The sequence below is a fragment of the Sugiyamaella lignohabitans genome, chromosome B (genome assembly GCF_001640025.1).
Source record: "Sugiyamaella lignohabitans strain CBS 10342 chromosome B, complete sequence".
NCBI lineage: Eukaryota > Fungi > Ascomycota > Dipodascomycetes > Dipodascales > Trichomonascaceae > Sugiyamaella > Sugiyamaella lignohabitans.
This window is the reverse complement of record NC_031674.1, coordinates 733,426-747,719: the sequence shown is the minus strand read 5'-3', so window position 1 is coordinate 747,719 and position 14,294 is coordinate 733,426. Positions and strand designations below refer to the sequence as shown.

At 42.5% G+C, this 14,294-nt stretch overlaps 7 protein-coding genes across 7 annotated transcripts; 3 read left to right on the top strand and 4 right to left on the bottom strand.

Annotated features, from left to right (window-relative positions):
- Positions 1–422: 422 nt before the first annotated feature.
- AWJ20_2232 (uncharacterized protein) lies at positions 423–833 on the top strand (the record flags this gene model as incomplete). Its single annotated transcript, XM_018879163.1, has 1 exon — positions 423–833. One exon carries the CDS (start codon positions 423–425, stop codon positions 831–833), a length of 411 nt encoding a protein of 136 aa, XP_018737104.1.
- A 343-nt stretch (positions 834–1,176) lies between these two features.
- FMP41 (Fmp41p) lies at positions 1,177–2,061 on the bottom strand (the record flags this gene model as incomplete). The annotated part of the gene is made up of 1 exon (XM_018879162.1): positions 1,177–2,061. One exon carries the CDS (start codon positions 2,059–2,061, stop codon positions 1,177–1,179), a length of 885 nt encoding a protein of 294 aa, XP_018737103.1.
- A 390-nt stretch (positions 2,062–2,451) lies between these two features.
- On the top strand, positions 2,452–3,444 carry AWJ20_2230 (uncharacterized protein; the record flags this gene model as incomplete). Its single annotated transcript, XM_018879161.1, has 1 exon — positions 2,452–3,444. The coding sequence occupies one exon, from the start codon at positions 2,452–2,454 to the stop codon at positions 3,442–3,444; it is 993 nt and encodes a 330-aa protein (XP_018737102.1).
- Positions 3,445–3,990: 546 nt separating this feature from the next.
- AWJ20_2229 (oxidoreductase) lies at positions 3,991–4,314 on the bottom strand (the record flags this gene model as incomplete). The annotated part of the gene is made up of 1 exon (XM_018879159.1): positions 3,991–4,314. One exon carries the CDS (start codon positions 4,312–4,314, stop codon positions 3,991–3,993), a length of 324 nt encoding a protein of 107 aa, XP_018737101.1.
- Positions 4,315–4,420: 106 nt separating this feature from the next.
- AWJ20_2228 (oxidoreductase) lies at positions 4,421–4,807 on the bottom strand (the record flags this gene model as incomplete). Its single annotated transcript, XM_018879158.1, has 1 exon — positions 4,421–4,807. One exon carries the CDS (start codon positions 4,805–4,807, stop codon positions 4,421–4,423), a length of 387 nt encoding a protein of 128 aa, XP_018737100.1.
- Positions 4,808–5,127: 320 nt separating this feature from the next.
- On the bottom strand, positions 5,128–6,561 carry CLD1 (Cld1p; the record flags this gene model as incomplete). The annotated part of the gene is made up of 1 exon (XM_018879157.1): positions 5,128–6,561. The coding sequence occupies one exon, from the start codon at positions 6,559–6,561 to the stop codon at positions 5,128–5,130; it is 1,434 nt and encodes a 477-aa protein (XP_018737099.1).
- Positions 6,562–8,983: 2,422 nt separating this feature from the next.
- On the top strand, positions 8,984–13,318 carry mus7 (DNA repair protein Mus7/Mms22; the record flags this gene model as incomplete). Its single annotated transcript, XM_018879156.1, has 1 exon — positions 8,984–13,318. The coding sequence occupies one exon, from the start codon at positions 8,984–8,986 to the stop codon at positions 13,316–13,318; it is 4,335 nt and encodes a 1,444-aa protein (XP_018737098.1).
- Positions 13,319–14,294: the final 976 nt, after the last annotated feature.

Below are 14,294 nucleotides of genomic sequence, written 5' to 3'. Positions count from 1 at the left end.
TTGGAGAGGGTGTGGGGTACAATGCCCTAGTTCGGAAAGTCTCGGTATGTGCGGAATTCCAGATTGGGACAAGTACCGGCTATCGGTGGTGAATGTTGGAAAACTAACAGTAGAGAGGGGAGATGTACTTGCTATTATATTATTCAACAATTATTATGAGAAATATATAAAATGTCTATAGTTAACATTTTTTCACTATTTGATTCAATATAAAGTTTGGCGGCCTCCCTGATCTCCTAAGTTTAACTGAAAATTAACGAAAGCGGAACTTTTGACTGGTCGGCTAAATATCCCGAGCTTTTATGCATGTCATATTTAGCCACTTTGTGGGGTTGATGATTCCCGTGACTATAATATATATACCGCTATATAATGGCTAGTTTATATTATAATATAATAGTTCGCTCACATTTTCTGATAAAATGAGTGCGGAGGGATCTTGTCTTTGTGGAGCTGTTGGGTTCACTGCTCCTACCACACCTATAGCCACACTTGCCTGCTACTGCTCAGACTGCCGTAAGGGATCTGGTCACTTGGGACAGATCTTGGCTAAGTACAATGAGAGTGATGTTAAAATTCACGATGACAAGAAGGTGCTAAAAGAATATATTGTCACTGCTACTCAGAGCGGATTTATTAAGAAGAAACTTTTTTGTGGTGAATGTGGTTGCACTCTGTTAACTATACCTACTAAGCACGAGGGTCTTTACATGGTGAGATCCACTCTCATGGATGATCCTGAAATTTGGAGAAACAATTTCGTTCCTGCCAAAGCTCTTTTTGACGACTCTCGTAAAGCCTATCTTGCTAATGTAGACACTCAAATTGTGTAGCAAAATTGGTGTACAGCCCTTAATTGAATTACCTGCAATTTCAACCATTTTAAATTAATATGATGCACTGTAGCATTAGTCATGTACTACTTAAACTGTATATTACCTTTGTGTTTTTTTCTTGCCTAGATTGTTGGGGGAGATGATAGTGAGTTGCGAACTTTGATATTATTCAGTGCCACGGTTACTCGTCTTAATTTCATTATATTCATCCTCTCTTGATCTATATTTCTCTGTTAGGCTAGAGCGTAATGGGATTTATCAGTATCAATCGTAACTTTTCTATATATAATATCCTCCACTTTATTCCCTATATATATATAACTAATATCTAAAAAATGCTCTAAATGAAATGCATCTTATTTTTCAAAGTTCCAATGGATGAAATATAAACCTCAACAACATCATTGGCATGGAGATACTTTGGAGTAGGTTTCATGCCCATGGCAACACCGGATGGTGTTCCTGTCATAATAACTGTACCCTTTTCTAAAGTGGTACCCTGAGAAATGAATGCAATGATCTTGGCCACATTGAATAACAGATCATCAGTGTTTGTGTGTTGTCTGACTTCGCCATTTACTAAAGTCTTCAACTCCAAGGTTCCAGGGTTTTGAATCTCCGAAGTAGAAACAAGAACGGGTCCCAATGGAGCATATTTATCAAAAGATTTAGAGAAACCCCATTGAGGTACACCACCTGCATATTTCGGGTCACGCTGCCAAGTTCTAGCAGAAACATCATTACCAGCGGTATAACCGGCAACGTATGACAAAGCATCCTCTTCTTTAATATCCTTTCCAGTCTTGCCAATGACTACACAAAGCTCACCTTCGTAGTCTAGCTGGTTTTCTTGGCTGATCTTGGGAATTGGAATATCCTCACCGTGGTCGGCAACGGCAAAGTTTGGCTTGTAAAAGATTGATGGATAAGGAGGAGGCGTTCTTCCACCCTCTTGGATGTGCTTCATATAGTTCAAACCAACACATTTGACAATAGGGACGTCGGTAGGAGCAAGGGGTCCAAGAAGCTTGGAAACTTCAAGAACCTCGTTCGTTACCACAGTATCTTCTGAAAATATATCATCACCCTTGATCAACTTGGCACTCAACTTTGTACCGTCCTCGGCCAATTTTCCAAGGTCTTGATTTTCAGAAATAATGGGCTCACCGCGGTACACTTTGCCGTCAGTAGCTACAAATCTAATAAGTCTCTTCCAAGCAACCATTTTGATGTTCTCTAATGTTTTAAAACTGTAGTGTTTTTGTTTCTAATACAATTGTTTATTTTTTTTAATTAATACTTTTATAATATATATATATATATATATATATATGTATGAATTCGGATTGGAGATCCGAACTTTACTGGCGGTTCAATCATCCTGTTCGGATAGATATCCCGAGTGCGGGATGCGTCAACTCATGCACCACCCCGCAATTCGGCACTCTGAGCCGAACTTTGTTGAAAAAGAAATTATTTTGCTAATACAGAACCCGACACCGGCCGGAGAATTCTGACATTCGTGATGAGCAAAAGTATATAAATGAATCAGATATTTAAAATATTATAATTCTTGATACTAACCAAATCATATTGAATTATATATCGCTACAAAATGACACCTACTAGTACTTCAACTGAAAGATCGCAACAGCAATCGAAGCTTATCGACTCACTCCCCCCTCATAATGTCGAGCCCTTGTGGACGGTCATGTCGGCTATGGTACCACCAGTCCCTCAGCCCAAAGCCATCCCCAATGTCTGGAATTACAAGGAATTAAGACCTCTTCTTCTAGAATCTGGTCGAGTGGTAAATGAACATGAAGCAGAAAGACGGGTTTTGATGCTGATTAACCCTGCTTTGACAGCTCCTCAAACCACTGACACTCTTTATGCTGGATTACAACTTATCAATCCTGGAGAGACTGCTCCAGCTCACAGGCATCAGGCATTTGCCTTGAGATTTATTATTGAAGGCTCCGGCGGCTTCACCGCTGTAGAGGGCAAGAAACTGTACATGGAACGTGGAGACGTGATTCTGACTCCAAGATGGGAGTGGCATGATCACGGTAAAGAAGGCGAGGGTCCTATGATCTGGCTCGATGGTCTTGATTTGCCCATGTTTCAATCCATTCCTGTAAACTTTGCTGAAGGATACGCCGAAAAGCGTTATCCAAGTACTCCCGAAGTTGGAGATTCGCCCATCAAGTATCCTTGGGCCGAAGTTCAGAAGACTTTGGACAGCAGTTCATCGTCTCACGCTATTTATAACTATGTCTCGAAAGTCAAGGGAAAGCAAGGGAAGCACTTGTCCACTATCATTGGCGCTCAGGCTGAGAGAATCAGTCCCTCTTCTTCTTCTCCATTGAGACAAGAGAGCAGCTCTTTCATTGTTCACGTGTACTCCGGCAAGGGATACACCGTTGTAAACCACAATGAACAGGAACAGAAACTCATTTGGAACCAGCATGATACCTTTTGTATCCCAAGTTGGGTAAAATTCCAACACTTCAATCACTCGGACGACGAACAAGCCTATCTGTTCAGTTACTCAGACACTCCTCTTCTTGAAAACCTCGCCCTCCACCGTGTGGCTAAATTTGACTAGCTTATCTAACTAATTAACTTATTTCTTATGGTGTCTTCTACGAGTCTTCGATTGGTCTGCCTCCGGCGGCTGGGGCTCTGCCCCAGACCCCGTGGCTCCTCTCGCTTCGCTCGAGTCGGAGCTCGTTGGTCGCAACAAAGCTGGCTATGTATGGATTGTATGTAATGATTGGAAATGTCGCACACAGTATCTTTTTCTTAGTATGTACAGGTGACTACAGCTCCTAGGTTCTTTTGTGAACATGGAAAGCACTTGCCTGGTGGCTGGGGAACACAAGTGTCTCGGCAATGACAGTATTTTGCTTACGAGTAACTGCTTAGTTAGAACATGTCTGTCTGACAACGACTGAGGAGCTTGTACAAGCAATGGAGATAACCAAATTTCGGTGATTACTTACGAGTGAAAACAATAACTTCAGCAATGTCTTGAGCGACGAGAGGAGTGGTTCCAGCATAGACTGCATCGGCCTTGGCCTTGTCACCACGGTTTCTGACAACTGTATGATGTTAGTTCAGCTTTAATTTGAAAGCGCTGTCAATTGGAACGCTAATTGCGCAACTTACTTGAGAATTCAGTCTCGACGGCACCAGGTTGAATTTCAATAACACGAATTCTGGTGTCAATGGTCTCCTTTCTCAATGTCTCGGTGAACGAACGTAAAGCAGCCTTGGTGGAGCAGTAGATAGCACCACCGGGATAGGGGTCTCTACCAGCAATAGAACCGATGTTGATAACATCACCATGTCCTTGAGCCCTGAATTTGGGAATGAATTGCTGGGTAAGAGTTATTAAACCCAAAACATTGGTGTGGTACATGATATCAATATCCTCTGGGGCAATATCACCAACCTTGTCGTTTCCATGAACCATACCGCTATAACCGTTAGCACTGACAGTCCTAGTTTCCTTCTCACTAAGAACAATTCCATAGAAGAAACACTAATTAATAACGAAAATGGTGCTATCGCTTCATAACTTACGCATTGTTGATGAGAACATCAACATTGGACCATTCTTGGGGAATGTCTTTGACCCATTGGGGGATTTCCTTGTATTTAGAAACATCGAGAGCCAAAGGAAGAACCTTAACCTTGGGGTACTTAGCTTCCAAATCCTTACTGATCTTGCTCAAATTTTCAACTCTACGAGCAGACAAGATCAGACGGATATCACCACCAGAAGCTTCAGCCAGCTCATAAGCAGTGGCCTCGCCGATACCAGCAGAAGCACCGGTAATAAGAACAGTCTTGCCAGCGATTCTGGAACCAGCAGAAGATCCGTACGAAGACATTTTACGAATTGAGTTACGAGCAAGAGTCGATGTTAAAGATTTGAAAACAAAAGAAGAAACTGAAAATTTCATACAATTGAAGGTGTCAAATTGAATTGATCGAGAAGATGATACTAAACCTAACACTATTCGAGGAAGATAAGATGATAGGCGCCTCACGACCCCACGTCAATGACATATTTCCACGTGAAGCCGCCGTCGGCTAAGTGGGGGTCTTGCAGTTCGGATCACACTCCCGCATCCAAAACCTGCATTCTCAGGGGTAATTTCCAAGCTGTGAACACTCCATATAACCGAGCGAAGCGAGCTACGGGGTCTGGGGCGGAGCCCCAGCCGCCGGAGGCAAATCCGGCCAAATAAAAATTAAATAATGATCTATTTCTAGTAATAAATTAATGGTTTGTAGTTTTGAGGAAATCAACAACAACTCGGTCAAAATCAGAGGGGTTGTCGAGATACACATGGTGACCAGCGTAGTCAATTACATGGGATTTGGCGTTGGCAGCTGAAGAAGTGCCCAGTTTATTCAGTCGGAGCACCGCTTCTTCGCCAGCATGAACATTCATCCAATCGTTTTCGCCATATATCCACACAGAAGGGCATTTCAGACCCTTAACTACCCTGTCTACCAGCGGTTCTCGAGCTACAGCTCCGGCTGCCAACAGTCTTGTGAGTCCGTATTCTCCAGATCCAGGTGCTGTAAATGTCTTATATGCGTACATATGCATGATATCTCTCTCTTTTTCTGAAACATCGCTGAAACGTCTACTGGTCCAGTTGGACGTCATTCGAGGAGCAAATATAGCAGCACTTCTTAAAAGCACAAACGGACTGATGTTACGGTTCCAGAGATACATAAACCAGTTGGGAAGTTTCCTGTTACTAGTAGATGCTTCGTTGACGAGAGATGAATGTGAATCAGAGGGGTGTAGTTCATTATGATGGTGATGTGTGATATCTGACTGAGACACAGATACTTCTTCGTCGATATGGGGGGCGTCGCTACTCTGTCTACTGGATGAGGGCTTGTTTTTAGCAGATTGTTTTGGTAGAGAGTCAGTCGAGTTGCCGCCAAACAGTCGCACATTATCGAGTTCTGGTGTATATCCACGCTCAACGCCAGCTGGCGAGACCATGATTAGACGTTCAACACGCGATGGATATTTGAATGCATACGCAGCAGCGAGATATCCACCCATCGAATGACCCATGAGTGTAAACTTATCGAGGTTTTTGGCGATTCGCCATTTCTCTAGAGCGTCAATAAACCAGTTCTCGGTCTCAACAACAACCTTAAACCGGCCATTTTCGTCGCGCGCACTGACATCTTTAGTTGCAATTGAAAACTTTGGTCGCGAAGATCTGCCGAATCCCAGCAAATCAAGCGCCATTGTTCGTGAGCCTTTTATAGAACTCCATTCTGCGAAATTTCTATAAAACAATGCCAAACCAGCACCGTATCCATGCAGAACAACGAGGTTCTTTGAATATTCAGAACCTGCTTCTGTCACATCGTCTGGTTTCTCCACGTTGACGATTTCAAACTCATTAATATGTAGCTTATTGCCAATATCCACTTTATTGACTTTAGCAACTCGTTTTCCATCTGACTCGGGGAAAAAATCCAATAAACTAAGTACGTTTCTCTCTGCTTCTTCGTGTGATGGAGCTTTCAACCATTGTGAGAATGATTCTCTATACGTCAGAACATGTCTTTCTTTTTTAACTGCGCCGGTAGTAACCGATCGACCCCCAGATTTCGTCTGTGTTGCCGACGAGGGCTCGTTGATAGCAGCGGAAGCAGGTGCTTGTTGTACTTCTGCCATGATTTCCGGTGAATTGGAGTAATAAGGATAGCTTTGCAGTGATTGTTGGGTGCTATATCCCAGTTGATATGCTTGGTATGAGTGCGAGTATGCCGGTGATGGAGCACTTGTTACGTGAGAAAATGAGGATCGAACCGATCTAACTGGAACTGCCGATATTGCGGAGCTAGAGTATCTGAGTTCAGATGCTGCTCTTATAAATGTTCCAGTGACAGCTCGAACCGATGTGAGAGTGGATGTCAATGTAAACAATAATTACTGTCTGTTGATCCGAGTACTAATACGAGTGATCCTGATCCAAGTACCAATACTACCAACCTCAACTGTAAACAATAGGCAATAAAAAACGGACAAACTCTTCCTAAAACTCCTTCCAGATGATCTGATGTGGAAATATATTTAAAATAAAGAAAAAACAGCAAACAGTCGCCGGGGTTGACGGCCTCTTATATCGACCAAACTCAAATTGGCCACCCATGTCGGCCTCGGGACCGAATCAGCAACATACCTTCCGACGCATAGAATCGCCGCATAGAATGCTTTAACGCCGATGCGCCGTTAGTTAAAAACGCATCTCAACGCTGATCTCGCATCATCTCCTGTCGTCTTAACTCCGATTCCAGCTCAGCCACCTTTCGGTTTTATCTATTTCTGAAACCAAAATCTAAATGGAGTCCGGTGATGGATTTAAAAGTTTACGTAAAGCGGGAAACAGATTGGGTCACGTCGGAACAACGACTGCTGATGGCTGCCTCCGGCGGCTGGGGCTCCGCCCCAGACCCCGCTGCTCCTCTCGCTTCGCTCGAGTCGTTACGTCTGGAATCCAGGATGTTCCTCTTTCTTCAAGTCTTCGACTTTTCTTTCGTTTTTCAATATTTTTATTCAATCCCGTCAAAACTGTTAGTCACGTGTTTCAATTCATCTGCAGGGTCCTATCAGCTGGTCCTTGCGTAATCTCTGATGTGAGATAATGTGTGATAAGAGATTAGCCGGCTATACACTAAGAAGTTCCTGGTAGCATAATCTTATCGTTATCGTAGTGACAGTTGGTTTGCACCCTTTGGCTAGTTAATTTTTGAATTTGTAGTATATTATTTACAACATAGTAATAAATAGTAATAACAATGTGCAAAACATCTAATAATAAATAAATAAGTGCTAAAAAGCAAGCGATAACACAACCCGGATCAGCTGCTTACAACTGAGGTAAACTTAGTTTAAAATGCCGAACTCAGATTTATTTCATGTTGGTAAAGTCAACCTCGCCCTCTAAGAGACCAGAGTTCTCTTGCTTCGATCTAGAACAAGTACAAGCATTGGCTTGTCTCTTTCCACAAGAACAGGTTTGACCAGAAACACTGTTTTCAGTGGCAGCACGGCTACAGTTGCAAGCTTGAGCTGGTTGTTGGCCACAAGAACATCTGGCTTCTTGAGCACAGATACAAGTAGATGATTTTCCGCAACAGGTCATTTTAGTGGTAGTAGTAGTTTGTTTGAGAGATGTAGTAGACAAAGTCGCTTTAATATGGAAATAATCCCTTAACACTAGTGAAGTAGATTGTTGTTTATTGTTCAACTATTAATGATTAATGATTTCAAAAATAATCTCATGACGGGCAGATCCAGCTATTTATATTAATCATGTTTAGATCTTATCTCCAAATGCAGTCTGTTTAATCAGCTGTATTATCCAATAACCTTCGAGCTATTTCCGCTCCAAGCCACAAATGGTCAGGTGACTCGCCCGATCAGTCAGCCACCATCCAAGTTGGGAAGTGCAATGAGTTTAATAGACGTGCGTTTATTGGTTGATTTGAAATTAGACGCATCTTTATTGGCTGCTGTTAATCTTACCTCATGCACTGTAAGCCACACTAAGATTACCAGAATCATCTGTCAATCATTATACATATGGGAACTACCTTGGACACACATAAGCGAATACTTGTCAAAGCCAGCTGTTCCAACTTTATTTTGTGAAACTAGCATTAGATAGATTTGTCTCGAGATATATGGAAGGAACTAGCAAGGACGGTCAGAGTCTTAGCTTATAGAGAGAGAACTTATAGCGGCCAATTAGAGCCATCAAAGGTAATATATCAACCGATTATGTAGTAAATTTTTGTGCTAAATTATTTAATTATTCATTTAAGTCAGGGTATAGGTTCCATATGGTCAATATATGGACAGCAACTGGTGTCCTGGACTCATTATATCTGATATTTGAGCGCGATGCAATACTTCCCCTGAGTTTCCTTGATCAGGAACCAGCCACACCAGCGGCGGCGTAAATTTACACGCCGCTTCGAACGCGACGTGAACGCGCACCGTTATTAAGCTCCTGCATGATGTGAATTATACCAATGATCAGGCATTTGTTTATGTTTAATTTTTTTTTGAACAGTAGCCACAAATGTAAAGCATGCCGCTAGAAGATGGTTATATATCGGACTCAGAGGGGTCTCTGTATGACGAAGTAATAACTCGGTCACTGACCGCGTACGAGCCCCCTGATTATGAACTGGATCACAACTCCAGAATACCTTTGACAAATGAGGTACAGTCCGAGAATCAACGACTAAACGCCGATGTTCAACAACAGAGCGACCTGCTACTCGAAGAATTATCTGGAAATGGTTTCGAGTCTGGAGCAAATATCGAACTTGCTCGAAAACCACAGTCAAGTAGGGAATCCGCTACTCAAAACAAAATTGATCTTCCACCAGGATCCCAAGAAGATAGAGAGCAACCTCAATTACCAATAATTCCTGACTCCAGCATTACAACCACTATATCTGCTGAAAGTAGTACGTCTGACGGTTTATCTACTGAACATCCACATACCGCTCAAACTTCTCTGGAAGAAAATGAAATAGTTAATGCTGTTGCCATCGTCGAGGCTAGAAGTGGTAGAAGTCTTCGTCAGCGGACAGTCTTGCAACTACACCCTTATACATTAGAGTATGAGCTTTATCGTAGATCTTTAAAGAGTAGAGGTATAAGGCCAGTTGTCGTTCCAAGTCAAGGTAAATCATCCGGCCCAGATCCACAACTGCCACAGAATTCAAGTTCCCAGCAAGAGACGCCATCTCAGTCTCAACTATATCCAGAAAGCATGGGCGATGATATGAATTCTGAAGATATTGCATACGAGGAGAATAACGAGACCTTTGGTACAACCTTTTCTTCTCCTCCCCCATCTTCACCTATTCCACCAGTTTCCCTGCCTTCCAAAACTACTAAAGGCCGAGCCGCAAAACTAAAAGCTTTAGATCCCGACGAACACCTATATGCCAATGCATTTTCTCAAGGAAGTTCAGCTGCAAGCTCTGAGGATGAAGCCATTGATCGCATTTTGCTCGCCAAACAACGTCGCCGCAGACAACTATTCAAGACTATAGCACGCCCTGAGACAGAATCGCATTCAAGACCAAATTCAGGTACAGACTCGGCAGATAGCTCGAAATTTAACTCAAGTTCAGACAGTGGCGAATCAGATTCCGAATCAGAACCAGAGCTGGCTTCTGAAATAGAGCTCCTGAAAAAGAAGGTGCGTGGTGTTCTTCCACCATCATTTATTACTATTGATTATACTCTGCAGCATCAAAACAAGAACAAAACAAACAAGAAGAAGACTAATTCAAGCACCGAGAATAATCATAAGGGTGTCGCGAGAAAAAAGATAGGAAACTCCACTCAAAGGCCATTGTCGCCTGCTCCTTTTGGATTCACGTCTTCTCGGACAGCTTCCCCTCCTGCATATACCCGGACCACACCTAAAGCACCGTCCTTAACGCCACCTGTTCTTGCATCCCCTATACGAACAGATTCAGTCGATAATAATCACCGCCCAATACTAATCTCGTCGGACGATGACTTCGGCCTGCCGGGCCAATTCGAGCCTTTGGACGACTTAGTCGACCCTTCTGACATGGAGGATGACCATATTGACACAATGAATGGTCCTTCCAAGGGCGGATCGTCCAGGAATCCTCAAACTAGACCCAGGAAAAGGCTCGCTCAGTCAACAATAGACGGTAATTCAAAAGATACAAGATATAAGCATAAAAGGCCTAGGGGCAGTGTTAGACACACAAACCACCAGACAAGGATCACTGGTAAATCGACTAAGAGACGGCCCCAAGGGCATCATAATTCCAAAGTGACAGCTGAGGCCAGGCAAAGTCAGAATTCTACTACTCAGCAAATGAGCATTGTTGATCTCATTGATAATTCTACTTCTACCGAACGTAATAATATGCCAAGGTTTTCACTGATTGCACAGAGAAGTGCTCTTTTGAAGGCTCATGAACAACGCTTGGATTCTCCGACTCACAAATATATTGTTATCAATGATGGCGACGAGTCGCACCCAGAACTCAAAACACTGAAGCGGTGGAAGAGGGGTCGTTTAAGACAAACAAACAAACTTGGTTCCTATAGCAATGTGCGACAGCACCATCAGAGTGTTCGTAGTGATAACAATTACAGGACTGCTCCTACATCTGTTCGAGAAAGAAAGGAACAGAGTAAGCCCAGGAGAAAGTTGCCTACTCAACTGCTTACAAAGAAGAACCCAAGTTTATCTGTGGTTTCTCGGGGAAATTCCTACTATCAGTCGAAATCTCCCCAGTTTAGAACCACCATCATTGAAATTGAGAGCGGAGAATATTCGGTAGCCAAGCCTATGAATAGCGTAAGACCAAAGCAATACCCAGCTTTATCCCCATTACAGTCAATATCGCCTGGAATGCGTCCAATGTATCCTCTCCGGCATGAAAATCTCCCAAGAACCCACTCAAATTCGTCACTTTCTTTTGCATCCTCTAGACCTGAAGTGGAAAACAACCGTGTTACACGAGAATATAAGAGCAAGAAGCAAATCCTACGGCCACCGCAGAGGAGAACGGAATACGATGATACACAGCTTGTGGGTGACATGGACCACCTGCAGCCAATAACATCCCTTGTAGGTGCTCCCCATTTGTCGTCAATGGATGCAGTACCCAATCGCCCCTTTCAGGGCCGAAGGTTTTACTCATATCAATTCGACGTCCAACCATTTGCTCATGATGTGGTTTTTGCCACTGATACTATTGTCTACAATTGTGTAGTACAGAGGCCTTTGGGGTCTAAGAGGGATGCTATTTTTCTAGGCAATGGCATAGGACTCGTTGAGGCTAAAGTTGAAGACCATGGATTGAGAATTCCAAAAATATCAGAAGCATACAATAGATTTCATATTTGGATCGAAGACTGCCTCTCTCCTGAGGTAGCATCTAAAGACTACTCTCTAGATGTCTATGAGTTTTTCCTCTTTGTTCTACCACTTGTTTCTGACGGAAATTCACCTAGTTACGACCAGGACTTTGTCAAGGAACTTTCTAGGTTAACTCTAGGGCTGGTAGCTGATATTTTGGATGTATGGTCTAGACCCTTTGCCAATACAAAAATGAGTACCGCCTCTTCAGAGTTTGCCCAACTTACATTTACCACCGCTTCCCTATGCCTGCTTCTCCTTCACCGGCTAAAGGATTTGCTCAAGACAGACCCAACTACTATGTATAGTCATTCTAATGCCATCAGGAACCTTGGAGGCAAGCTGGTGCAACTTATAGTAAGTAACTTTCTACCTGAGGTGAGCAATATCATGAGATCACACAGAAGCACGTCGAATAGAGTTATTACCAGGACAAGCTATATTCTGGAAATAATTTATATCGCTATCCATGTTTTGGACAATGAAGTCAAAGGCGATGGATTTTATGATATGTTGAACAGTGTCATTACACTTCCCCAGCTCTTGCGTAATCCCGAAGATTTAGACTCAGTGGAACGTGTGTGGCATTCAGTTTTCATATTTTCGGCAGTATATAAGCTTCCAAAGTTAACACTGCAATCAAACTGGAAGTTAGTAAACATATTGCAAGGTCTGACATTGACAACTTTCGATAGCCCTGGGCAGCAAACGTTGGCCATTCCCTACCAGCGAGTATTTTTAGTTCGGTGCTTGAAATTGGCAACAGATTGGAAATGGGAAAACAATCCTGCATTGTGCATTTCTATTTACAAATTTTTTGCTGGCCGAAGATTTTCAAACATTGAACCCTCCGTTCCCTCTGGATTATCGCCGTTTTTGTCGAATGGAAATTTCACTGAAGTCGTGACCACCGACTCTGCATATAATATCTTCTTAAAGCTTGTAGCTTGGACAATATGCTTTTTCCAGGGTGACGATAATAGGCTCAGAAAATTCATTGGTATCCTCACTCCTCTCAATGGTCGCTTGTACCCTATGTCATCAGGACTAAAGGTTACAGATTTAGACGCACTGGGTAACCAGTATTCACTCTTGTTGGTCCAATTCAAATATGGTCGTCCTAGCACTCGTCCCACCATTGATCATTTCAGATCATTCATAGTGCTAGAACAATCGCACATATTAGCGAGAAATCTAAGTTTAGAGGCATGGTTTGTGGTGACGAAACTCCTGCTTGAGCAAGATATGGACCTCGATGACACTATGAAATGGTTCGCAGAGATTGTGGACAGTGCCCTGAAAGATACACGAAAAACGGGAAGATACACCTCAAACCTCGAACGAGAACTTGATTACCAGAACGTAGTAACTTATCAAAAGTTCTTTGAGAAAGCGGTAGTTTCCATAGACAAACTGGTTTCCAACCAAGCGGTGATTTCGAAATCCCGTCAGTGGATGAATCTTCTAACTCCTTGTAAGTATAGACAAATTCCTTGAAAGGGTCTTCAATTTATAGAACTAACAATATTAGCATGTGGAACAATTTTATTGCTCGATGGCATCCCAGCCCATGTAGTATCCAAGGTTCTCATCCTGATTAAGCACTATATGCATTCAAGTGAATATTGTATACTGAATTTGCTTGAGCTGGACTCAATGGATACCGATGAAGACAGTGCCATGGATATTACGAGGATCAACGAATGCCAGGTTCACCCATTTCGAAGCTCATTACTAGTCAGCTTCTTCAAATTTCTTGGCAAGTGTTTTGAACCGGGATCCACCTATGACAATTCGCTAATCTTAGAGTGTGTTGAAACCTGGGTTTCAATAGCTGCATTTGTAGTCAGTAAAACTCGAGCTATTGTAAGTATTCTCCATACTTCCGGGAATTAATTGATGTCACTAACAAATATATAGCGGTGGGAATGGTTCTTGTTCACTATATACTCATGGGATGGGTTTGCTCAATCGTCTAAAAAGGAAAGATTTGAGCCTGTCTTGTTATCTCATATTCTGGCACGCTCTTCAGTATTTGGACAGTACAGAGGAAAGTTCTTGGAACGTCTTTTCGTGTATCTCACTGTTGCCGACATTGTCTATGAGTTTATGTATCTCAACATTATTCGACGTCTAGCGCCGGAGGTAGTTTGGTTATCTGGGTTTGATAAAGTGGCCAGTTTCGATCAATCAACATTGAAATTCTACAGAGCAGAATTAATTAAGCGTAAGTTTCAGATCTGCAATTGTACTGATGAAAATGCCATTCTAACTCTTTAGATATAATTTCCCAGCTGTCACTTATCGATAGAAACGAGGCCAACAGATATTTAACTGTCTTATTGGAATCAGGGAAGCAGCAATATGAGGTAGGTAATCATTCAAATCAAGAACCTTAGCTATTTTGCAATGGTAGTCTAACGATAAACTTTAGCTGGTGAAAGGAAAGGAGTTAGAAGGACCATACGCCGCA